The sequence below is a fragment of the Adelges cooleyi genome, unplaced genomic scaffold (assembly GCF_023614345.1).
Source record: "Adelges cooleyi isolate 19-005CV unplaced genomic scaffold, UGA_ACOO_1.1 ACOO_flye_CR_arks_rails_tigmint_CR_PRNA_247, whole genome shotgun sequence".
Taxonomy (NCBI): Eukaryota; Metazoa; Arthropoda; class Insecta; order Hemiptera; family Adelgidae; genus Adelges; species Adelges cooleyi.
The window spans coordinates 4,350,306-4,376,896 of NW_026095912.1; the positions used below are offsets into that span (position 1 = coordinate 4,350,306).

At 31.3% G+C, this 26,591-nt stretch overlaps 3 protein-coding genes across 3 annotated transcripts; 2 read left to right on the forward strand and 1 right to left on the reverse strand.

Moving 5' to 3' along the window:
* Positions 1–1,042: 1,042 nt before the first annotated feature.
* LOC126837140 (enolase-like) lies at positions 1,043–5,109 on the reverse strand. The gene is made up of 10 exons (XM_050570959.1): positions 4,994–5,109; positions 4,195–4,286; positions 3,818–3,926; positions 3,526–3,705; positions 3,100–3,254; positions 2,907–3,031; positions 2,601–2,838; positions 1,934–2,126; positions 1,423–1,656; positions 1,043–1,322 (listed from the first exon to the last, which is right to left on the reverse strand). Exons 2-10 carry the CDS (start codon positions 4,260–4,262, stop codon positions 1,200–1,202), a joined length of 1,425 nt encoding a protein of 474 aa, XP_050426916.1. The 5' UTR covers positions 4,263–4,286; positions 4,994–5,109; the 3' UTR covers positions 1,043–1,199.
* A 3,234-nt stretch (positions 5,110–8,343) lies between these two features.
* On the forward strand, positions 8,344–10,059 carry LOC126837145 (tubulin beta chain-like). Its single transcript, XM_050570973.1, has 4 exons — positions 8,344–8,494; positions 8,569–8,677; positions 8,821–9,016; positions 9,076–10,059. The coding sequence occupies exons 1-4, from the start codon at positions 8,438–8,440 to the stop codon at positions 10,046–10,048; spliced, it is 1,335 nt and encodes a 444-aa protein (XP_050426930.1). The 5' UTR covers positions 8,344–8,437; the 3' UTR covers positions 10,049–10,059.
* Positions 10,060–15,154: 5,095 nt separating this feature from the next.
* On the forward strand, positions 15,155–25,951 carry LOC126836496 (uncharacterized). Its single transcript, XM_050569972.1, has 5 exons — positions 15,155–15,446; positions 22,293–22,590; positions 23,876–24,044; positions 24,199–24,679; positions 25,310–25,951. Exons 1-5 carry the CDS (start codon positions 15,436–15,438, stop codon positions 25,488–25,490), a joined length of 1,140 nt encoding a protein of 379 aa, XP_050425929.1. The 5' UTR covers positions 15,155–15,435; the 3' UTR covers positions 25,491–25,951.
* The last annotated feature ends 640 nt before the right edge of the window (positions 25,952–26,591 follow it).

Genomic DNA, 26,591 nt, shown 5'->3' on the forward strand with positions numbered 1-26,591 from the left:
GTAAGTACATTTTAGTACAAAGTAATGAGAAACGGATCAATAGTAATTCGTGAAACATTTTATAGTCTTGTGGCAAGTTTTTAGATCTGGACAATTATTATATTCAGGGCATCAAATACCTAAGTTATTTGGTTGTTGTGTAAACGTATTACTTATTCACAGCCATATTTTATTTAATACTTAAATTGATATACATTCATATTGTTTTAAGTTAACCATGAAAGGTACAAAGCCATATAGGGATATTTTTTTTTTAAATGTATAACCAAATATTTATCCTAATGCAAATAATTTCACTACGAGCACAATTGAGTGGTTAAATTTATCCAAAATAACTGACCAGTTGAATGTTGCCAAAAAACCGAAAAAGGCCAAAATATTAAAAAAACTAAGAAAAAAGTGGTTTTAATAAATTAACCAACCTGTTATTTTGTATAAGCGTCAAGATATTATTTAATAAATATTTTAAAAATAATTATAATAGTTTATTTATGGAGATTACCGCGATGTCTAACTGCTTTTTAAATTTGTGCATTTATTGAAATAGTTTATTATAATGAAACGAGTATTTGTAGTCAGTTAACAATTATTTGATAAACATGTAAACCTATAGATGGTGGTATAGAAAATAACAAAAAAAAAATACATTTCAATACAGAGAAAATGAACAAACTACACACATTTTAGTAAAAAGTAATTAAATAATTCTTAATTTTTGGATAATCTCGTTTCATTATTTAACTATAATTTAAGAACTAGTCGAAAATATAAGATAAAAGAACATGAAAATTATGGGTGATAAAAACCAGTTTTCTTATTTATAATGAAGTAGAATATTTAATTAAAAAATAAAACAAATATACAAAAATCACAAGTTAAATTTTTTCTAAAATGTTACATTAACATATAAATTACAAAACAAAAACGTTAAATATAGAATATAAAAAATATAAATATATAAAAAATAATATAATTTTATATAATATTCAAAATTAAATTTCAAATTAGGTAACGCAATGCATTAATTGTATTGTACGTAATTATCTTCTCTGAGGTATACCAATTGTATTAACTTAATAACTAAAGAATATTATTTTTTATCGTCTCGTACAATACAGTAATTCCTTCCCACTCCGTAATTATATTAATATTTTCTAATAGTATAATATATTGACATATTATGGAAACAGGGGAGAAGTTTACTGTGGACTACGGAAATTCTTGCCAGCGTATTTGGCACTGCTACCGAGTTCTTCTTCAATGCGCAGTATTTGGTTGTACTTGGCTAGACGTTCAGAACGACAAGGAGCTCCAGTTTTTATCTAAAGAAATGTATAATATATAAATAATTGAATAAAAATATTTGTATTTTCATTAAGAAAATGTTCATTGGTTATATATTGACTATGGATGTAGTGTTACTTGTCCAGTACTCAAACCAACGACAAGGTCAGCAATAAATGTGTCTTCTGTCTCTCCTGAACGATGAGACACCATTGTTCCCCATCCACTTTTCTTGGCCAACAAATGAGCATCAATAGATTCCGTAACTGTGCCTATTTGGTTTACTTTTAACAATAAGCAGTTGCAAGCTTTTTTCGAAACAGCCTCAGCTATGCGTGTTGGGTTGGTTACAGTTAAATCATCACCCACAATCTATAATCAGAGTAAAACAAATCAATTTTTTACTATATCAATACTGAATACATCTACCAATCACAATTTATTCGTATTTGACAAGATTTGTTAAGTTAAATATTTAAGTTTTTGCTTTAACCATAATATTTTAATTAAATACAAATTATTGGTATTTTAGCCTCAGTGCGGAGCATAGAAGGTAATTAATTATATAATAATATGAGATTTTTGGGAGGAGGGGGGGCTGTAGTCACAAAAACTTTTTGTTTTCAATGATAATAATAGTAACTTATACCTGAATTTGAGTAGAACCAGTCAACCCAGACCAAGCGTCCCAATGATCTTGGTCAAACGGATCTTCAATAGATACAATTGGGAAATCCTTAATAAATTCTTTATATAGTTTGGTTAATTCTTCAGTAGTGATTATTTGTTTCTTATCTTTAGTTTCAGATTTGTTTTTGAAGTCTAAATCATATTTTCCATCACTAGAAAGAAAAATGATTACATAAAAAAAACTAATACAGTTAAATCCCATCAAAAAAGTGGATGTACTTTAAATAGTTATATAGTTTCAAATACTCGGACAAAAATACATATTATTAAACATATGTATGCATAATATTAGAAGAGAATAAATGGCTGAGTGGGTTAAGTGACAGTGTTTTAACATTCACTCTTGTAAGTCTTGGTCAGGCGACTCCGTTTACTGGCCAGAACAATCGAGTGAAAAGAATCTGCCAACCCCTTCTTTTACTACTGACTATCGGCTAAGGATAAAACTAATTCATCAGGTAACCTCCGTCTTAGATGGGCGCAGAGATAGTGGAGGTTTTTAAAAGCACATTATATAAATTTATTTTATTTTTTAGTTCTAGGTTAATTTGTTTAAATACATAGGTAATTTGTATTTAAAAAAACAGTAAACAATCTGCTATCATTACTTTGTTAATACTACTTACACATGAAATTCAGAAGCAGCAACATCCATACCGATGTCAACTTTTCCTTTGTGTCCAGCTTTCTCAATTGCAGTTTCAATTAAACGCAAACCTTCCTTGTTTTCAAGAATATTAGGAGCGAAACCCCCTTCGTCGCCAACTGCAGTAGCGTCCAAGCCAAATTTTGCCTTAATGACATTTTTGAGGTTGTGGTATACTTCTGCACCAATTTTCATTGATTCGGTGAAAGAACTCGCACCTAATTCCAATTAAAACAAATGTGTTGAGGTTAATTCATAAGAATTCTATTAAAACTTTAAATATTACCAGTGGGAAGGATCATAAATTCCTGCATGGCCAATTTGTTGCCCGCATGAGAGCCACCATTAATTACATTGAACGCTGGAACAGGCAAAATTATGTTTTTGTTACCAGCTAAATCGGCCAAATGTCTGAAATTATACATGACGGAAAATTTAAACATAATATTATGTTGTCATAAAAAAATCTATAAACATACCTATAAAGTGGTAAACCTTTTTTAGCAGCACCTGCTTTAGCTACAGCTAATGAAACGCCCAATATAGCATTAGCACCAAGTTTAGCTTTGTTGGGTGTTCCGTCCAACTTGATCATAAAGTCATCGATAGCTTTTTGTTCAGTAACTTCAATTCCCTAAAAACAAATGTCAGATCAAATATGTGATGTTTATTAATATCAATATTCCACACACAAAAGCATAGAACATAAAACATATTAAGAATAACTTAGTATGCGGTTATATAAATACATTTTTAATAGATTACACTTTATTGTATAATGTCGTCTTTTTTGTTAGTGCTCTGAAATTTTAGAATATAATTTGACAATTTTCTACAAATACATATGGTTTATCAAACTGATGGCAACAAACAAACTTAAATAACAAAGTAGGTATGTTAATTACCGATTTAATAAGAGCTGGTGCAATTATATCATTTATGTTTTTTACGGCAGTTTTTACACCTTTTCCAAGGTAGTTGCTCTTATCATTATCCCGAAGTTCTAAAGCTTCATAGATACCAGTGCTAGCACCGGATGGAACAGCTGCACGGTAAATTTGTTTATCTTGGGTAAATAGATCAACCTAAAAAAAATATAATTATTATATATTATATTATAATCGCTACCTTTTGAGCTGCCAGCTTTTTTCAAATTATTTTACAAAATTCCTAATCTTTAATCAAAAGCATACTTACTTCAACAGTTGGATTACCTCTGGAATCAAAGATTGAACGTGCAATAATTTTTGTGATAGCCGTAGTGGTCTTACAAGTAGAATGATATATAACAACAGTCTCAATATTCCTAAGCATAAAATATTTAAAAACTGTAAGTTATGATTTATGAACTAAAAACATGGTTTAAATATAAAATAATAATAATTAACCAAGACTACAATGTACCATGACATTTAAAATAAATATTTTAATTTTTCTGTCATTTTGAATTTTTTTCTATTAAATTTTCTTTTGTCTAAATATAAATAAATATGTATTTTTCCTGCTTTAATTCATAGGTGATCTAAGATATAAATGAAAAGGATTAATGGAAGAAAAAATTTTGAATTACAAACCTAGATAAAACTACTCTTAAATCAGAACGCCGTTTTAGATTCAATATATTTTTACAGAAGGATGCCATCGTTCATTAACAATTTGTGGAATTCTAGGAACAAAATAATATATATTACAAAGTACACACGCACAAATAAATTATAAATTAGGATTAAAAGATGCACCCAAACAACTACACTAATTTACTTTTTACCTATTTAAGTATGCTTATTGTTTATGTTTGTATAAAACACAAAAAAAAAAATTAATCTCTAATTCTTATCAAGTTAAACTTGATGTTATATTAAATCACTGAAAATTACACATTTGATTACATTTATTTTTAGTATACCTGAGAATATTAAATTAATATAGGGAACAAATTACAGTAGAGATAACATGGTATTAACTTAGAATTAGCGTGAAAAAGGTTGGGAATGAATGTTAGTAGAAAAATAGTTCATGTGATACATTACATGTTAAAACTAAAACAATTCCATTCATACCGATATTTAGACAACACATTTTCTGTTGTATAACATGAATTAGTGACAATATGTACTTTATTAATACTACTGTAGCAACAACACAGAAATGTGTACAAGTGACACTTGAGAGCTCTGAGAAGAACTTTTCAATTACAATTATCAAACACCATGAGATGAAAATAAAATATCTATATTTTTTTTTAACGAGATACTCAATTGGTATTGTTCAAAATGATATTGAGTATTTTGTTAAGCGAAGGTTAGCTAAGTAAGCCGCACTCGATAAAATTGTTATAATACAAATTGTTCAGCAAAAATAGTCAATACTTACAGTAATGTGGAGCAAATTTACAAAACTGCTGGACAATGAGCAAATTGCAAAACGGTAAAGAAAAGAATTGACAGGTCTGTTGAAAATAGAAATTAATTCGGTTAAGTGAATAGTGAATTATGATTTATGAATATAACTGAATAACTCTTCTGAACAGATGGGGGACTCGTAAGTCGTAACTAATGGTCGGACGTCAGTGTTACCAGTTTAAGGGAAATATGAATCCACGGTCCAGTGTTCAGTGACACTGACGGACATTGGTCATTGTTACAAGTTAAGGAGAACGGAAAGCGTAAATTTTTTTTATAAATTAAGACTACCTAAAACGCGATATCACTTTCTGAAATGTCTACCGGACCGATTTCAAACCAAATTTGTTTCTTATAAAGTTTAACGTCTTTTCTATAGAGACAAAAAGCCGATTTTTTTTTTTTTTTAAACATTTTATAAGCATTTAGATTTTTACTTTTTTTTATAGTTTTTTTCTAATAAATCTAACTAATTTTCTAATTGTTAAATAAAAAATCGTTCTTAAAGCCGCCATCGAAAAAATAGTAAGCTTCACATTGAAAAAAGAAAAATTGCAATCCGTCCTATAGATACGTCAGAAAATGACCTTTACGAAAGTAATTTTTTGTCAAACTTTCGCCATAACTCGGAGAAAATAACTTAAGGTATTATACCTAACTATAATTATAGAATTATAATTTATAGAAAAACTTGATATTTTTACACCTAAAAGTTAGTCGGTATATTAAAAATAGCTACTAGATCAATTTTTTCAAATATTGCCTCTCCGTTGCCCCTTAATAAATAGCGCTTTCCATCAATATACATAATAGACAGGGTGATTTTTTTATGATGAGTTATTCGATGCAGCTCAACGGTCATCGGTGAGCATTTTCCGAATAGCGGCCATTTGAATTTTCCATTCGGTTGACGGCACCAAAATTTCTTTCACGACAAATTTCTGTTATGTCAATTTTAGACAAATTAATCTCCAAACTAAAATAGCCACGAATTAACAAAAAAAAAAAATTATCACTGGATATTGTTAAGTGTAAGTGGCTGACCAAATCTGGCTAAAATAAAAATCTTTAGAATTTTTTTTTTTTTAAATCAAAAAATTGGTTATCACAATTTTTTGTTATTTCACAAAAAAACATTGTTGTTTCCCAATTCGTTGTCTATTATGGGCTTAATGTATTAAGATCAAGTATTCTGTTATGAACTTTCATCTAAGCCGTTACGACCGTCATCGAAATAATATCGAAAGTAACTAAAAAAAAAGTTAACATAGTTAATAGTAGTAATATAATTGAGGTGTTTCTATCCCGAAATACTTTTTCAAATAGCAACATATATTTTTTTTGGTTAAATTATCAAGTGCATATGTGCAGTTAAATTTTTAATTTTGGATGTGGTAGGGGGGGAATGGAGTAATAATTGTAAGATATCATAATCACTGTTGGACAATTTATAGAATCAATTTTTCATCCACTGGACATTCCGGCATAAGTTCCCCTAGTCATTGTTCCCACCTAATAAAGTTATTATAGATAATAACGTGGCGGATGCATGTGGCCCCAATAATAATGTATGTATGTATGTAAATGTAAGTATACAATGAAATTATATACTTACCTAATTATTTTTGGTTGACCATTTCATGCTTATCAGTTATCACTAATAGGTAATACAGAAGATGTGGTTATTTGCGGTTGAGTATTTTATACTTATTATCATTATTTTTTGTTTAATATTATGAAACAAAACACACTAAATTGATAAAGATATTGAAGTCTGTGGATTGTCGAATGTCAATAATTAATAATTAGTGTTCAACTCAATACTTAAAAACCCTATATAACGCTAAAAAAGTATTGATTATCTAGGTAGGTATTGATAATTGTTATATTTTAATAAATTGATTTCAAAGTAGGTCGTTAAACTATTCTTTGGTAATATTTTCAATCTATAAGTCATATTAAATTATAAACAAGGAACAGTAATCTTCCAGCAACAGTAAAATGATGACTATTGTGATTTACTATTTAAATAGGTAGTCGTTGAGATGAAAAAACATTTTTAAATCGCTTTCAAGGATGCTGTGATAGTCCAAATAATAAATTAACTACCGAAATAGAGTTCTAGTTATTGAACTAATAACTACACATCACAGTTTAACATTTAAATTAAGATTTTGTAAAAAATTGCCTATACTTTACTCCTTAAAAATGGGCGCTGCGACGCCCTCTTAACTAAATAGGTATAGTATACATTACACACTAGTGCCGATATTACTGAGTATTTTAGCTTTTAAGGTTAACAATTAACGACAATGCTTGTATTATCATATTTTATTGATGTATCATAATATTGTGTACAGTCAGTAAAATAGTAGAATATAAACTAACCATTCTATGTTAAATGAAAACACATACAAATTTGTGGAAAATTGAGATCTCATTATATAAGAACACTATGAAGAAAAAAAAATTCAATTATTAATTAAACCCAGCAAAATATTGACTGCCCCATGATAAAAAAATCACCCTATATATACGTTTATTCACATAAAAAAGTTTATTAATAATATAACGTAAAGCGAGCTGCTCATTAGGAATTTATGAATTTAGCTCAGTTGGCATACGTATCAGTTGTATTGTAGGTATTGTTTTGTTTTTGTATTAAATTATACTAAATGTGGAGTACTGAATAAAGAATAATAATAATATACCACGAAGAAGACGTCTAGAAAAATTGTATAGTTCATGTATAATATATTTTACCGCTAAACTCTGGGATAAAATAAACAGATAAGGACTAAGGGGATTAAAGATGCTAATGTTACATTATGACTCTAATCCAGTCAGATTAATCGGTATATAAAAGAGTGGTAAATTCACACTTTTTAATGGATGGTGTAGAGAATCTGAAAATGCGTATATTATGTACTGTACATAATTTGTTAAATTTGTATTAATTTTTAAAATATAACGTTTTGCAAAAAATAACAATTTATTTAGAAATTAATTATTATTCCTGATAATTGTTTTTTTTTGTTAATTCGTGGCTATTTTAATTTGGAGATTAATTTGTCTAAAATTGACATAACAGAAATTTGTCGTGAAAGAAATTTTGGCGCCGTCAACCGAATGGAAAATTCAAATGGCCGCCATTCGGAAAACACTCACCGATGACCGTTGAGTTGCATCGAACAACTCAACGGGCGACTGGTAGATATTATAATATTATTTTCTGTTGCTGGCCAATATCATTTTACGTTTATTTTACGATCGTGTCTGACCGCAGTGTCAGAAATTGTTTATTCACTGTTTGACCGTACAACACATTTTGTTTTTGACAATCGTTCGTGCTGTTTGATTGTAACTTTGTTTATCTCGTGTTCGTACACTTTGTATTCACACAGCCCGATTAATCATGCGTGAAATCTGTCACTTGCAAGCCGGCCAATGCGGCAATCAAATCGGAGCCAAGGTAAGAAGACGATCGCAATCGATAATCGCTTACAATCATAAAACAATTTTATTTTTTAAACAAATTTATTTTAGTTCTGGGAAGTGATATCCGACGAACACGGCATCGACCCGACCGGATCGTATCACGGAGATTCCGACCTGCAATTGGAACGCATTAACGTTTACTACACCGAAGCTTTGGGTGAGGAAAATCATAAATTAATAGTCGATACTTAATACTAATAAATAATTTTAAGAACTAAAAGGCGGGGTTGTAGGTCATTTTTTTGGGGGATTTTTTTCGTATTTTGTTAATGATTTTTGTAAACCGCATTTGCTTTGCAGGCGGCAAGTATGTGCCCCGCGCCATTCTCGTCGACCTGGAACCCGGAACCATGGACTCCGTGAGATCGGGCCCGTTCGGACAGATATTCCGGCCGGACAACTTCGTGTTTGGCCAGTCGGGCGCGGGCAACAACTGGGCCAAGGGACATTACACGGAAGGCGCCGAGCTCGTCGATTCCGTGTTAGACGTTGTTAGGTGTGTACGGCTGGCGCGCGCGTCCGCAATAAAAATTAATTATGGTTTATTATGCGCAGGAAAGAAGCGGAGAGCTGCGATTGTCTGCAAGGATTCCAGCTGACGCATTCGTTGGGTGGCGGCACCGGGTCGGGAATGGGCACGCTGCTGATATCGAAAATCCGCGAGGAGTACCCGGACCGCATAATGACCACGTACAGTATCGTCCCGTCGCCGAAGGTGTCGGACACCGTGGTGGAACCGTACAATTCGACGCTGTCCGTGCACCAGCTGGTGGAGAACACGGACGAGACGTTCTGCATAGATAACGAGGCGCTGTACGACATCTGCTTCAGAACGCTCAAGCTCACCACGCCCACTTACGGCGACCTCAACCACTTGGTGTCGGCGGCCATGTGCGGCGTGACTACTTGCTTCCGGTTCCCGGGGCAACTCAACTCCGATCTGCGCAAGTTGGCCGTCAACATGGTGCCGTTCCCGCGGCTCCACTTCTTCATCACCGGGTTCGCGCCGCTCACGTCCCGCGGCAGCCAGCAGTACCGGGCGCTGACCGTGCCGGAGCTGGTGCAGCAGATGTTTGACGCCAAAAACATGATGGCGGCGTGCGACCCGCGGCATGGCCGGTACCTGACCGCCGCCAGCATATTCCGCGGCCGCATGTCCATGAAGGAGGTAGACGAGCAGATGTTAAACGTGCAGACCAAGAACTCCAGCTACTTCGTTGAGTGGATACCGAACAACACCAAAACGGCCGTGTGCGACATACCGCCCAGAGGTCTCAAGATGTCGGCCACGTTCATCGGTAACACCACGGCCATCCAAGAGATGTTCAAGCGTGTGTCCGAGCAGTTCACGTCCATGTTCCGCCGGAAGGCGTTCTTGCATTGGTACACCGGCGAGGGCATGGACGAGATGGAGTTCACCGAGGCCGAGTCCAACATGAACGACCTGGTGTCCGAGTACCAGCAGTACCAAGACGCCACCGTGGAGGGAGACGACGAGATGGACGAGGACGAGGACGCCGAAGCATAGACACCGCAGATGTACCGTTTTCACAGATCATCATTAATCACCATAATGTTGTATATAATTATAAATTCATTTCATTAAAAAAACCGTTCAAAAATCAAAATTATATGAAGTTTGAAATTTAATTAAATTTTAGTTGTATTTAATTTTTTTTTGGTATGACGTACCAAGTAATATCTATAATATTAAATACTTCAGGTTTTTATTGGGTACTTAGGTAACACAAGTGCGGTGCTTGAACAAATACTTGTGGATTAGTGCAAATGGTTAAAGCACGAATTGCACTTTTAAAATAATACCACACTAGTTTCACTATGAAGTTGTACTGAGGGGGCAACCTCCCCTCACAGCCTTACAACATGCATAACGGACAATTACAGAGTACCTAATTGTCCACTATAATAATTATTAGTTAATGACTTTATTCGACTTTAACTTACTTTACTTAACTTAAAAATAAATAATTAGGTCAGAACCAAGATAACATTTTTAACCACTGAGTCAAAAATTCACCCCTTTTCTTTGAAAATCCTAGAAAAACACCCTACAAATGTGCACACCGAATTATGTGATTTGTTTCATTTTAACCAGTATTGATAAACTGTTTGCAACTTAAATGAAAGAAAAGGAAAGAAGGATTAGTAGAAAATAGGTATTTTGTTGAGGTTTTTTTCTTATGCCTACCTTGTTTTTTAAACAGGGTTTTTTTATTGCACTGTAAAATAGTTTAGCGAGCGACTAAAGAGTGACCGTGCGAGTCCAGACAGACAACACCCGCAACAAAAAAAAAACCAAATCATTGTGTAACCAATGGTTATAATCAATTCCAGTATCAAAGCTAAAACGTATTGTTATTATATATATATATATATATATATATAGGACCGAGTGAAATTTAAATAATTGTCGACGTCTGATTTCACTACGAAGAATAATGCACTTACACGCACATACAAGAGAGGTGGTGAATAGAATACTATTTTTACTACAATAGCAGTTTATAACATATTATATATGTATATGTATTCATATATTATCCCGTTGTACTTGTCGCCCACAGCCGTATTTAGTTAAGATGGACAATCTGCCATTATGAAACAGCAATTCGCTTTAGGCATTTGGCAAATTTTTGAATTTATATATTCACAAAATGATACTTGAACTGGAGGTAATTTTTTTGGAGTTCAATAATAATTCAGACAACATGGTTAATTATTTCTTTATTGGCTGGTTACGATTATTTTTTTTTTTTTTACAATTAAGTCTAGTTAAATAATAGAACCGAGACTCTAAGTAGGTATAAAGCATAGGTATTTATAATTATACCTTTAAGTAAAAGCGGTAACTGGTAGATGGTAACTGCGGTATGCGGTATATGACCTAGGTAATTATGTTTATTATGAAAAAAATGGCAGTGCTGTACAATAACTTGTATATAGGACTGCAGTTATACAATTTGAATTTATTATGTTGTTTACATTAAGTTAAGTACTATACTTACCGTTATTTTTATAATTTGTATACAATTAATTTAGTTGACAAACTGGAACTCGCGATGAATTTGGAGTTAAGCAGGTATTTATATTTTTGTTCTTATTGAGACTTGGTTATATTTGAATAGGTATCGCTTATCGGTTTCATTTCGATTGCATTAAACTGAGTAACGTGTTACACATTTCGTTTTTGAAAATTGGAATAATTAATTTGAGAATATATAGAGGTAAGTAGACTAGACCGTTGTAAAATTAACGTCTCAACTATATTGCCTACAATAAATAGGGTTTAAACGTAAGGTGGGAAAGTGTACCTATTTTTACAAATATAATATGGGCAACAATTTTGAAGATACAGTACAGAAAATGATTATAATACTAGTTTATCCAACAAACTGTTTTTTTTTATTTGGTAAATTTCAACTTAAGTAGGTCTACTTAATATAATAATCCAACAGTATTTTTCGTAACGCCGTCTTAGTTCAAATACTTTGGAAATGCAAATAATAATTTTTTTTTTGTTTAAATAAAATATGTTAATATTTAAATTCAATCGCGCTCGAGTATATATTACCATAATTAAAATAGTTGCAGTCAAGTAGGTACAAAAACAATACTAATTATACTAATTACTATTATATTATCGTTTATGAAGTTTTGTAAAAATTTCTAGGCAACAAACTCTTAGTATAGAAGTACCTACCTAATATACCTATGGGACAGATGTAAGCAACAAACTTGTTCGTTTTCATCGCTTGGCAGACGGTTTTACATTTGATTGGATAAAAAAAAATGAAAAGCATTTCGAAGAAATTCGATTTAGTTCAACCGTCGCGATGCCCTTCACTTTTACCCATATAATGTGTAATTCCTACGCTATTAGTCATTATAAATCATTATATACAGAGTTTACAGTATTACAGTATTTAAAAAAAATAAATGTATTTATTATTATATTAAGTAGCATGTGAATGTGTTGGTAGCTTGTAACAGTTGCTGTTGTGGGTTAGGCGTACAATGTTTTTTTTTACAGTTCATATGTACAGTCAATCAGAATAATATGATTATTGATATAAAATAGAATCGAGAGTAGTCGAATATTAATAAAATAACTATTAAAACCAAATAAAATTAAAAAAATAAATCGCAGGGCCATAATAACGCGCAGCAATTATATACATATAAACCATGTAATGAATGCACGCTGTAAAAGTAATAATATGCAAAGATTATAACCTCATATTGATATAAGGAATGACATATTATTATAATAAATGGGAGCACTCCTTAGCTATTATAATATGCATTTTGAGTCCCGGTCTAATTACCACGACGTTGCGCATTAATAATAATTATTAATATTATATATTTATAATATTATGTGTGCGTGCAACGAAGGAACATATGTGGATTTATGTCCAACATACTTAATTAGAATAAGTAAAGTAAGTTAAATAATAAGTAAGTCAGTTCAAGGGCGCTACTAAAAAAATGGAAGTATATAGTAAGAGGAGGAGGAGGGAAAATAGAAACGTATTTTATGAAGACCACAATAAAAAACCTACTATTTGGTCACGATAGAGCATAATCGCTCTTTTAGAAGGGTTGAAGTTAACATTTAGGGACGTTCTCATTTGCAATTAATAGATTTTTATTTAATTTGTTTCCCACAAAAACTATTCATCACTAGTTCAAGACCGTTTAAGTAGTACCTACTTCTGTTTAACGTACAGGAAAAAAAAATGTCCGATTAACATATATTTTATCACTATGACCGCTATGTATAAATATTTTGTTTTTAAAAAATAAACTGATAGTTTAACAACTTTGTTACTGTTGTGAGTTACAGTTGTTAGTACAGTTATTGAGCTATAACATTGGTTGAAATTAAGTCAACCTTTTTTTTTATTTATAAACAAATTAAGTTTTTTTTTAAATCGCAGCCGTTATTACGTTTCCATGTTAATTACGGATACTGTATTGGCCAAAGTTGATAAAATGTATTGTTTTTTAAAATTTTGCTCCGAACATGTTTTAAACACTAAAACGCAATTTTATTTTATTTTATTGATCATAACATTCGTTTTGAACATGTCAACCCTGGACTTATAGCACTTTTGGCTTCATTACAATTTCTGATCGTTTTTCACACTAGGACCTAGGTTAAGCATTATAATGTAATTTTCTAAGGCTTTGATATAATGTGTGAGAGCTTACTCCAAAAAACTGACAACACTAGCGCAAAAGTTTTAGAAACAACTATAATAATATTATATGGTGTCACATGTGTGGCTAGTTAATTTGTTTAAACAGTAAACACTTAGGTATAGTTTTATAGTTCTATCTTCTAAGGGAATTCTTATAATAAATATAATATTTAGGTACGCATCAACTCTAAACATCTAGTTAGAGTGGATTTAAACTGTTTTTAAACATAATTTTTTTATTTAAGCAAGACATGTTGACTTTTAATGTATAATAAGAGACATTCCGAAAATCGGTGGATTTCCACAAGAAAATATACATAAATGTCAGTTATGACACCAGGTTGAGTGTGCCATTAATAATTAAAAATTAAAATTAAAAAAAAAACAAGCAATTTATCGTGGACATATATTGCAATCGTAAATTTTTATTGTAATATTTTTTTAACGTAGAACGAATTTCAATTTCAATTTGTATTCGTACCTAACTCTAAATCAATTGTCATCTCATATCGAAAACCGGATACCGGCTTCGAGAAAACCGATTAAGAGTTAAATGATCGCTTTTGAATTTCTAACTCATTATAATATATATTTTGTTTTGTTTATAACAGCAAAATGTACACATTGTCATCTAGGCGCCACAATAACAATTACAGTATTGTCTTGTAATCGGACGTTCTTATTGTTTTCCATTATATCGTCCTATGCGTTTATTTATAATAGTATAGATAGTGTGTATGTGAGCTTATAACATATTGTATTGAACGTACATATACTATTTGCGGATAGGTAGTCATTAATTATTATCGTATTTAAGTCGCTATTGAAACAATCAAACGGTTTTCGATACGATAAGAAAGTGTTTTTAATAATAGCCGTTTGAGCTACCGGAGTGTGACTATAGGTATTATACCTAACCTATAGCGTAAGTCATATGTCATTATTTTATTTAATTATTATTGTATGTTTCAAATAATATTCCACTGTTGTAATGATAGCGTTTAATTGTTTTGACGTCCAGTAATAATTAATTTGATTATCCATCAATGGAAACGCGATATTGCACCGGTTTGCCGTCTTATCTGTAGCTATTCTTTCTCTTCCGTTTTTTTGGGCGGCGTCGAAGAAAATAATATATTAAGGCATTATTTTTTTTTATATTTTCTACGATTTATTATAATATATATAGTTTTTATTTGTACTTTTATTTTTTTTTTTATAGGCCATCGAAAACCAGTTACGACAAATCGAACGTGTCCGGTATGTCATGCCGGTATAATATAGCCATATACGCGAGCACGGCGAAGCCGCGGTTGACCCACATACTTTGGCCACCGTTTTCCCGGTCTACCGGTGTGCACGTGTACCCGGTAACTGGTATCGTGGGATTGGTATCCTCACGTGAGCGCGTTCAGTTTCGTCCAGACCGTCGCTTGGGTCCGTTGCCGCCATTTCCTTGATTGGCACCAGACAGACTGTGCACGCGCCGATGTTAAATTAAAGTTGATTACATATATTTTTATAATAATTACCATTAATACATAACTAGGCGTATAGATTTGTTTTTTTATCTCAAACAGTGCACCGTCGTTGGATTGAGTTGTTTTTTTTTTGTTTTTAAAAGAATACAATTTTCGTTTATTGTCGCGATTGTTAAATTTTAATGTGAATACGTAGCGACAGCCGAAACATGGTACACAAGTAAGTACAAAAATATAATTTAAAAACGCGTATATAATGAAATTTATATATTCTAACTTATACCCAAAATTAAAAATTCGAATTTATTGTCATTAATAATATTTTTTCATTGGATTTTAAGTTTTTAATAACTCTTTCAGCAAACAACTTGTATTCAAAAATAAATTATATTATTACAAAATATATATAAAACAAGTATTTTTTATAAGGCCAAAAAACGTTTTTTGTGATACTTCTGTTATTTCCTTATTTAAAAAAATTTAACATAATTGCGTAAAAATTATTATATTTATGTGGTTATAACTCACATTACACATCTATAAATACTTTTGAGGCAGATCATATTATTTACATACGTGTATAATTAATTAAATATAATGTATTACAATTTAATATAAAACAAAATAAATACAATTGTCATTTAATACTTGTAAACAAAATTTTGACACACTCAATATACTACGTAAAGTGGAAACTTATTTTCCTCATTTAATATCAGAAAAAGCAAAGTATGAAAGTTCAGTTAAAAATTTGTAACTTATTAACGTCTTTTTTTACTTCGATGTGTACATTTTTTTTTAATCAAAATTTTACGAATAAATAAAAGAAATTATTTACAGAACATGCATAATATTATACAATTTGTAAAGATATTTAAGTATAGCTTATAACAAGTTTTTTTAGTTAGAAATATTATTTTATAACACTTTTAAGATTTATATTTTTTTAGACAGAATTAGAATTTTTTTAATTTATTACTTTTTTGTTTTAATAAAACTGTGATTTGAGGGAGCTTTGGTAGTACTCTTAGTTTTTTTAATATTACCCCTCCTTCCCTAATGGTTTGCGTTAAAATACTTTTAAGTTGCATATAAGGGGTCTATGAAAATATATCTAAATTTTAATTTATTTCAGTAATCAAAAGTTACTTTACTGGATAATATATATTTTACTAATTATTAAATAATACTATTGAATATAAATTATTTATTATATTATTTTATAATTAATGATAGTACGCTTATTATAATTTTAATGTTTATTGACTTTTAAATAGTCGATTGCAATTAAGAGTTTATATAACTCCAAACTTGTTTTAAAATCCAATTAAAATATATATTTGTAGCTGTAAAATTGCGTGCTTATCGATTGTAATTAATTATTTAGTTTATAAGCCGAAATGAATATTTTTAATCCGCTGAAGGTAAAGGTCGGAGCTTTTACTGTTGCCTGTTAACAATATTTTTTATAACCTTTTCCGAATATTATAGGTACAGGATTAGTCGCCTAAAAATAATGTAGTTCTTCAATTAGCAGAGATCACAATACAGATTAGATCGGATGGAATATTGGCATAGTTTTGTTACCTATAAGTGTGTCAGGTTGAAGGTTTATACCGTCGTCAAGAGAATTTAAAAAATACACAATACACAATATAATGAAGGCCATATTTTCTGTATATTCTAGATTTTTTTCCACTTTTTATTTTGTCAAGTTCACGGTCAATAAAAGACACGTATGTAACGATAAAAATTGTCATCAAGTCTAGGTGTGCTGGCATACGATTTGGACATATTTTTAATTACAATGGGCTTTCACGCGTTTTGGCACGTGCACAGTACAACTCGAGCATTACATTATTATAATAATAAAAATAATAAGCCGTATAGGTTTACACTGGTGTCGGCAAGTCTGTATCACTACAAAGAAAAACGTCTATACTTATATTGCCATCATCGGATTTTATTGTACAGAAAACAGCAACTGTCGCACGCTTTCTTTGTATATGTAGCCCGTGACGAAATTTTTAGATGATAATATCTCCTTCTTCAATGTTTTTCGCACATTTTTCTCCGTCAGGAAAATACCACCTACAAGAAATGCCATTTAAAAATCAATTTCATAAGTAGTTCTTACCGACTTCTTAACCCTTTCGTTCCTGGGATTTTTTTTTTGTATCGGACTGATATTGATTATCAATATGGCTGTGTCGATTTTTTTTATCATCAATCTATACTAGAACTTGTGTTTAAAGACATTTTTAATAATGTTAGTACGTTGTTAATATTTTATTAGATTTTTAAAGTTAAATCTTCGTACGAGAACTATATGTGTAGTTTACTATATACTTAGTTCAAACTTGATTGAAAATTACAATAATTGTAACCAAGCTAAAAACTTTCAATATACGTATTATTTAGTTTATTACTTGTTTTGTTAAGTAATACAAATGATCAGTGAAATTTCAATTGAACTATTCCAAGCCGACCCTTTCTGCGGAATCCACAACCGGTGTTTGCTTATTTAGCAACGAATGAGATTCTTAGACATTGTTTATTTTAAATGTACACACAGAAAGGTTAAGTATTAATAATTGTTAGTTTAATAACTAGTATAAAGTATTATTAGTTAACTTAAAATTAAAAATGTATTGGGGGAAAAAGTACAACGGTATAATGAGTAACTAAATAGGTATTAGAACAAATAGAACTTAATATTATACATTTAATTGCTAGGTAAAAAGTAATTAAATTGATGTTTAAAATAAAGCAAACCACTATATAGCAGATTTATTTCTTATTTAAATTTTTTTCCTAATATTGTACCGAAATTTGGTTTTTAGTAATAAAAATTTACCTTAATTTTGTTTATAATTAACTGCAGTAGACCCGTCGTTAATATGGTAAGTATTTTTTAGCAATAAAAAAAACCTGTGTAACTAATATATAATATGTAATATCGTAAAAAACATGTATATTGAATCATACACGATAGGTGTAATACCTACCTAATTAAATTTGTATTATGCACTTGCATTATACATAGTAAGTAATACTTGTACAATTAGTATGCACAGAGGAGTTCATGTTTATATTATTAACACTTATTGATAGGAGTATCGGAAGTATTTCAGGCCTAAGGGTCAGAATGTGAAAATCGACAATACTTAAATGCATTTATTTCAAATGAAGACTTTTTAATTTCTTCTATGTCACATGATTGTGTAGGCATTAGGAACCGTTATATTGTATTACACTTGTGTTAACGTCGGTTAACTGCAAATGCTTAGGTATATTGGTCACCTATCTAACGGATACTCGTCGGCTCCCGTGTAGCCGGTTAGGTCGCTGCACTTTCAAAATGATAATATTAATGTTATTATTTTCCTTATTGGTTTATTTACCGGAAATAATTTTTATAGGCGCGACCATCTTCGGGTCAGAAAAAATGACCATTTAAGCGGGTCAATGCCGATGAGGATAATAATATGCAAAACGTGTTTCCGTCTGTTATTTTTCCCATATCGAGTTTTGGCGTTTAATCGATTCGGAAATAGTGTTGGTTGTTTTAAGTAAATATAAACAGACGTGTCCATCGTATGGGCATATAGTTTAAAACACAGATGCGTGTCATCTCAGGAGTAATTGTCTATACACATGTACAATTCACCCGGAATAAAGAGAAATCTAAAGGAAAACCCGGTAATATTAAATCAACGTTGACACTGCGGTATACACGCGCGCATCTTACCTTACAGCGGAACAAGGAATGCAGAACGGGTTTTGTGTCCCATATGGAAGTTCATACTTATAATATTATACAGATGTATGATGTATATACCTATTAACATATAATCCGTCTGTCGCGGATTTCACTTGGCCCAAAAAAAAAAAAAGTTAAATAACAAACAGAATTAGGTTAAACGGTGTCGATTGGTATACACGAGTATATAGACAATATTATAATAATATGTAAATATAGTTATTTTAAAATTCACTTTTCATCTCGCGAATTTTTTTCACATATAAAAATGGGTTGGCCCGTGTGGGCAATGGCAATACTACAAGTAGTTAATTGGTTTAGTTGCGTGCACGGTTCAAACCCCAGACTTCCTATCTACACACTGACCTATGTCCTGAAGGCATCGTTTCAATTAACATTTACCTACCTTTTTGCACTTACGCCAACTTCCCTAAAAACAACAAAACTCTGCCTAACTATACCAGCGGCAAGTCGATTGGCTTTAAAACATTTGTGTACACATGTGTTTAGTTTACTTGTAATGTTGTTAAATACTTTCTTGATTACCCGACCGATTAGTTTGTTCAAATAGAAACACATACAATGTTTGCTTTTAAACTTAAGTTAAACAAAGATAGCAACACATCTAGGGTGTTTATTACTTATTTTCCATGTAATAAATTGTAAATGACAGCATAATATTTTATTTTTACCATAAAAAATATTTATTATGTACATCCCAGTGGTGCGCAATTGTCTTCAAATTATTGGGATGGCTTAAGCGGAATCCTATAATATTATCATCATACTTTTGATTAATTTATAATTGACGTCAAACGGCTATAATAAATACAAAATTAGCTTTTAATAAATGTAACAGATTTGGTGAATTCGTAAAAAAATACAAAATTTACTGAGTAATAAAAAAAAATAATTAACTGAGTAAGTACAACTAGAACGGAAGGTTATGTTTTAGCAAGATACATCTTATATTATTGGAACGTACTGCGTTATTAACGCTGTTTTCCACGAAGTAGAGGTTTTTTAACTATTTATAATGCATTTAAATAGCTAAGTACACAAAATTAAAAATATGTGCCCTCTCAATGAAGGTTCACGAAAACTGTAGGGCCTTAACCTATTTATTTCCTTTGAGCTTTCTCCCAAGTTATTCAGAAATTAAATTTGCGTAGCCTGGCTTTTATGGCCAAGTATCTTGATCATTCTTTCAGCTGTGTTATTTAAGAGTATGGTTGCTTGTATATATATATATATATATATATATATACACATATATATGTTTAACTCATGACTGATTTTGTAATTAATTTCACATTTTTAACAAATAAAACTAGATAGTTAAAATCATTTCTATACAAAATGAGGTAAGTCTTACTTTAAGATAGGGTTGTGACTACTACTACTAGGTTAAAACTACTGATATATTTTGTTGGCTATGGTCAAGTTTGTTATTTTTCCACTCGTCGATAAAAAAGCCAGTGTGCACAATATATAAATGACAGAATCGGGATTTTATGGAATAATAACCTTGTGTGATGGCTAGTTAAAGTAAGACGTAAACCATAACAAAATAGCACGTGCTTACTTTTAACGTCGTTATAATAGAAAGACAATGAGCTAAGTGTTTAAATGTTTACACTAAATTTACCATGTGATATATTTAACGGTTTGTGATTTTGTGCAATTAGTGTCCGTCGTGAACTGTCAAAAACACTGGTGCTGCCATGTAATATCTGTAGTTAAGTGTATATTATAGGAGGCTTACTAATGGCACACATTGATGCGCATTCCAACTTTCTCAAACTAGTTACGGCAGTGGACAGATTCTGTTCAAAACCGCACAGTTTGTTGTTGAGAAAAAGCTCTAAAATTTTAATCAATCAGAAAACGTGGGATTAGTTTGTTTGGCATCTGTGTCATAATAATATATGAATCTTGAAAACTCTTTTCGAACACCGACCCAGATTTGCTCTCTCGAGTAGTTCCAATGAAAGGTATTTGTATGTGTATATTAAAAAAAACTGCGGTTGCCTTGTCTGTTGTAATTTTCTACTGATTTTTATCTCTTTTTTTAAATTATGCGTTTGTCTGCTGGTCGGCTTTTACTTATGTACATTTGTTGGTAAACTTTGTGACTACGAAATATAAATTTATCAACAAAAATTTGGACGGTGTTTGTATTTTAAATAAATGTCTAAGAATCATTAAATTGGGTTCTCGGTGTATGTGTTTTTAGTAAGAATACAACTAAGCCATATAAAATATATAGTTCCTGTATCTGCTAAGGTGTGTTGGTTTCTACAGGTATTATTTCTAATACATCTAATATGATTTTTGGGAGTTTCGACAGTCTTTTCAACTGCAGTTTTCAACAGTAATAATTAGAATGGGAAAAGAGAAAAAACATATTGTATAGGGAAACATTCGTGCATCTCAACGCTGTTGAAACAAGCCAATTGATATTAATGGGCAAGTAGATGCATCAAACAATAGTTATTTTGCAATAACAATTGTTATTTTATTATAGCTAGAGAAATAAAGCGAGAAGTTATGTTATGCTATGTGGGATGTATTTTCTTGCGTTTTGTGATGGCGAGGGGAAGACCTAACGGTCGTGCGAATGTTAACTATGTGGATTTGATGTGTTTATTACCTCCGGTAAAATACACTGTAACCATACTACGACAATCGTGACTGCGAGCGGAATAAATGATAAAAGAAGATAAAAAAAAAAATAAAAATTGACCCCAATGGCGGTTCTAGATAATATACAAGACCGACTACAGTAATCGTACAATATATTTGCTCGATAAATAGATTGTACAAAGATTTGTAAAGTTTTTTTGTGGGTTAGCTCTCTTTCTGTTGTGCTATTACTTTCTCATATACAAGAAAACTACACAAAAATGACGTTCAAACATAAATAAAATAAAAAATAGGTAATAGTTATTTCATCAAGAAATACGGATTAGCCATGACTATTATAAACTACTAATTAGGAAAAAAAAATCATTAAACTATGTATGTATGTAACGCAACCATCTAAAATGCTTAATTTAACAAAGAATCATTGAGATATAGTTTTAAGAGTATACAAAGGTTTGAAATAGGTAAGCTCATATTGGCAATAGAAAGCCTAAACGTCCATTTGAGAAAAATATATACTACTCTTTATAAATAGTTACATATATAATCATGGAAAAATATTTAAATTGTACCACCTAGATGACTTTCCATCGTTGATTTCAGTATTGTACTGGTAACTGGATTTTTTTAACAAGTTTTTTATTTTACATTTTACAGGCGTACCAAAAGCTTACAGATAGCTTTTCTGTGTTTGTGTTGTGTGCAATTTTTGGGAGTTGTGGTGGCGACAGACGAAGACAGTGCTAACACCGGTGCGGAGTTTCTTCACAATGTCATAAGCAATTTGCACAGACCGCATCTCGGTCAGTACAAGTCACCGGTCAATTCTGCGGTGGCTGATGACCGGATCGACGTCGAAGAGTACATACCCGGAGACGTGCCTTACAATCCGAGGGCCGAAGAATTGAAAATATTATCGAAGAGACCGCAAAACCTCAACGATTACTTACCACAGGTACCTACCTACATCAGGCAATGTGATAACATACCGCAGTACGTGTATACAACTGATAGCTGCAACTGATGACTGGCAACTTAAACTGCTATACAGGGTGATTCGTTAAGGATTGGGCACTTGTATTTTTAAAATAATTGCCATATTGTAGTTTTTCTTTTTAATAACGTTTTCGTTTAAACTTAAAAGTTCTTTTTAAACTTAAAATATAACGTCCATAATTAATTAACTTTTGAGTTGGAGTGCGGTAGAGTAGGTAATGCGCACAGATAAAAATAATATTACACTCCACCCTTTCTCCAGACCTAAATTTTAAAAGTAAATGTTGGAGTTTTATAAATTAATAGAGCTCTAGAACAAAAAAAAAGGTAAAAAATTGTATATTGTTTGTACAGTGAAATAACATGAAGTAGTGTTTCAAAGAAAACTATAAAATTTCAATTATATAAAGATAAAACGAGTGTCTTATCTTTCATGAATCACACTGTAGGTATTCACTGAGGTCTGACGTTTAACGCGAAACACATTGTATGTGTACTACTTCTAACGTGTGGTCGTTGAGACGTTCAACGCCGATGACCTAAACTGCGGTAACCAGCTTTGAATAATTACTCTTAAAGTTAATAAAGTTTCAAAAGCTAGACGAGAGGGATGGTGCCGACATGTAATGAAAACACATTTACAAATAATTCTACCCCTCCCGTCTAGACCTTTAAACACTTAAAGTAAATTCAAAACTGATTATCAACTATACAAAAATGTTCAGAAAATCTGTAAATTATTTTTAAATTAACATAATATAAACAATTTTTTAAATTGAAAATATTTAACTTTTCCAATATTGTAAGTATATTTGTAGTTTTGATAAAAATAGGTATTAAAAAAAACAGTAGTTGTGACACAAATTTTAATAAACGCACTAAATGATAGCGACAAAGATCAAACGGTGATCACCGAAATTACTTGTTTGATGGTTTTAAAATATGCACATGATATCTATAATAATATTTTAATGATATTGATATTAAATACGAGAAAATTGTATTTTTTATACTCGCAGAGAAAGAAAGTTACTAACAACAATAAACTACTGTATGGGCTGATAATTTTTTTTTAAATACAATCTTTTCAAATAACTTTTACATTTTAACTGGTGGATATTGTGTTTGTAACTTATTCAAAATTCTAGCCTTAGTTTTGTAATATAGAACAACTAGTTGTTATTATTAGTTCATTGTGTTAAAATTGTTTAGTTTTGTAGAATTACTATATTATTTTATTACAGAGTCCCGACCAATCAGCTAATGATCAGCAACAAGCGGTGTCTCCCTCTTTTTTGCATTCAGCTCTTTCCCAAAATGAATTGTCCGATTTGCAGAACTCTGCCACCTCTCAAGATGGTACCCAACAAACCAGCAACTCATTTCCGGCCAATTTAATTCAGTCGCTTACAGGTAAATTACATTTTGTTTTTCAATTATTACAAAACTTATTTAACTGGGCGTTTACCCTATTCTTTAAAATTAATATTAAAAGCGTCCTTTTTCGAGTATCAGAATGAAAATTTGGTATACTTAAAGAAACCAAAAACCAAAATGTTATTTTTAGCCGATGGCGTTAAACCCGACGGCATGATTCCGGGTTATTACTACTATTTCGTGCCGTTGAACAAGAACCACCAAAACTCGTTGAACTCGTTAAACCAAAACGAGCAGCTACAGCCGATGGCGTCGAACAACATCAACGCGAATCCGTTGGACTTGCAGCAGTTGCAGGCGTTGGCGTCCATGCAGGACAGCCAACAGCAACAGCAGCATCATCATCTGGCCAAGAGCCCGGTAGAACCGCTGTTCGTGGCCATGGCGGGGTTCGTCGGCGTGGCCGTCGTGTTCCTCAGCGCCATGATGTTCATACCGCGCATTGGACCGCTGCTGCATACCAAAGCGGCGCTAAAACGGGCGCCTGAAGAGATAGCCACGATCACCAAACTGGTGGCCGAATCCATCGACGGCAAGGATTGCAGCGAGCGCATTGCTTGCGAGGTAGGCCGGGCCATGCGGTCCATGGACGTGGGACAGAAGCCAATCAGGTAAGTCGACGTCAGGTCACGGACAATTTCTTAGGCGTTGCCGGATATTAGGCTTAAACCAAAAAGGTTTAAGTAACCGTTTTGAAAAAGAAAAGATTGTTTGATCATGCATTATTTGTAAATGACAACTTTTCAGAACAAAACGTTGAAAATGTAATTTTATTTTTGCTCATTAAATTTGGTAAAAATCACTTTAATCATTTTGATATTCGTCTATTAGGTATGTCCATACCTACTAATTATCTTTATTAATAATTAATAGGGACATAAAACATATTGGTGTCAAGTGTTTGCATACGTCATACTATGTGGATGTGTTTACAGAAATGTTTGGACTTTAAAGTAATTTCATTAGAGCAACAGAGAGAGGCTATGAAAAAAGTTCCTACTTAGAGTGTAATAGTGGTAAAGCTTGATAGTAGAAATAGCTTAGAGCTCAGAGGTACTTGACCTCTGGGGTATTTACTATACAATGTAATATTTTTAAGTCTCTGTTCCATATTTTTTGGGGAGTTTGTCCAGACAACTTATATTTTAGTCACCTATCGTTATGATAGTAAATGTTGACACGATGCATTAATCGGGCACTATCATTTTCAAGTTTTTAAAAGTAATGTATTCAATTTTTAGGCTGATGGAAATAATGTTGCCGCCGTCGGTCGCAAAACAACTGGCACAGGTGAGGAGGTCTGCGTTGAAAAAAGAAGAGTGTCATTTCATCACTTGTAAGAGGACTGATGGTATCATCAAACTGGTAGCGAAACTAAAAAATACTAATCACAGTAGTAATAAACTATTGAAGATCACTTGAAACCCAAGAAATCTGACGTTCGTTTAATGAAGTGAATGAATGCTATAATACTATTAATAGAGGTGCTTAAAAAAAATGTAATAATTTTATTCTTTTCGTGGCATGTCAAATTATTATTATAATTATTTGAGTATACTAAGTATACTAAGTGCAGACCAGACAAATGCAAACGTGATACAGTGAAACTACCTATTCAGTATTGACGCATTTTTAGTTGTTTATAACAAAAAAGGTCAAAATATATTATAAAATATTTACAATTTTAGCATTGTGTATCGAGTACAAACATATTATTGTAATATTGTGTTAGCACGTAAGCTTAATTTTAGTAATTTATTATTTTAAATTAAGATATTATATTTATTATTATATAACGTGTAAATAACTAAACGCACAATTATTGCCATGTATTTCTTATTGTATAACTCAATGATGGATTATATATAAAAACTTATATAAAATATAAAAACATAATTGATGAAAAAACAATATTATGTCAATTCAGTCAACATGGTACAACTTATAGTCTTTTTACAAGCTATAAAAAAATTGTTTTTTAAATCACTGTTTATTTTACAATTACATTTTCCAATAAAATTAAATTCCTAAAAATATAAATGACAACCTTTAAAAATAAATATTACAGCTAATTTAATGTATTTTATTTAAAATAGGTAAAAAGAAGAAATGTGTTTAAATAAGATATTAACCCCTTCATGCATGACTTTTTATTTTTTTCCCAAAAGAATTGTACTGATTCTAAAATATATCAGGATTATGGGAAAAATATTAAAAAAATTATTTGAGCACAACTTCCCCTTAATTCTCCTCAAAGTTTAATTCGTGCCTAATATGGCACAACGCGCACCAAATGTATGTTTGTGCCACTTATGGCCATCATGCATTAAAAAACACTTTTTGTTTGTGCCATATCTGGAACAATATGCACTCAAAACAAATGTTGTCATAATTAGTATTCATTTTTTGGCATTTTTTTTTTATTACTGACATTTATTTGTGATATATATTTTATAAGATAATTAAAAAACATGATTTGTATAATTATCATTTTTTTTCTTAATAATGTAAGTAACAAATTAT

Bases quoted from the DNA above. Each gene is read 5' to 3' on its own strand.
- LOC126837140 (XM_050570959.1), bottom strand. From the start codon at position 4,262: ATGGCATCCTTCTGTAAAAATATATTGAATCTAAAACGGCGTTCTGAT. The intron at 3,255-3,525 runs GTAATTAACATA...ATTTGTTTTTAG, and splicing joins CACCAGCTCTTATTAAATCG to GGAATTGAAGTTACTGAACA. The intron at 2,127-2,600 runs GTAAGTAGTATT...TTTTCTTTCTAG, and splicing joins GCTGCTTCTGAATTTCATGT to TGATGGAAAATATGATTTAG.
- LOC126837145 (XM_050570973.1), top strand. From the start codon at position 8,438: ATGCGTGAAATCTGTCACTTGCAAGCCGGCCAATGCGGCAATCAAATC. The intron at 8,678-8,820 runs GTGAGGAAAATC...TTTGCTTTGCAG, and splicing joins TTACTACACCGAAGCTTTGG to GCGGCAAGTATGTGCCCCGC. The intron at 9,017-9,075 runs GTGTGTACGGCT...TATTATGCGCAG, and splicing joins TCCGTGTTAGACGTTGTTAG to GAAAGAAGCGGAGAGCTGCG.
- LOC126836496 (XM_050569972.1), top strand. The intron at 24,045-24,198 runs GTAAATTACATT...TGTTATTTTTAG, and splicing joins TTTAATTCAGTCGCTTACAG to CCGATGGCGTTAAACCCGAC. The intron at 24,680-25,309 runs GTAAGTCGACGT...TTCAATTTTTAG, and splicing joins GTGGGACAGAAGCCAATCAG to GCTGATGGAAATAATGTTGC.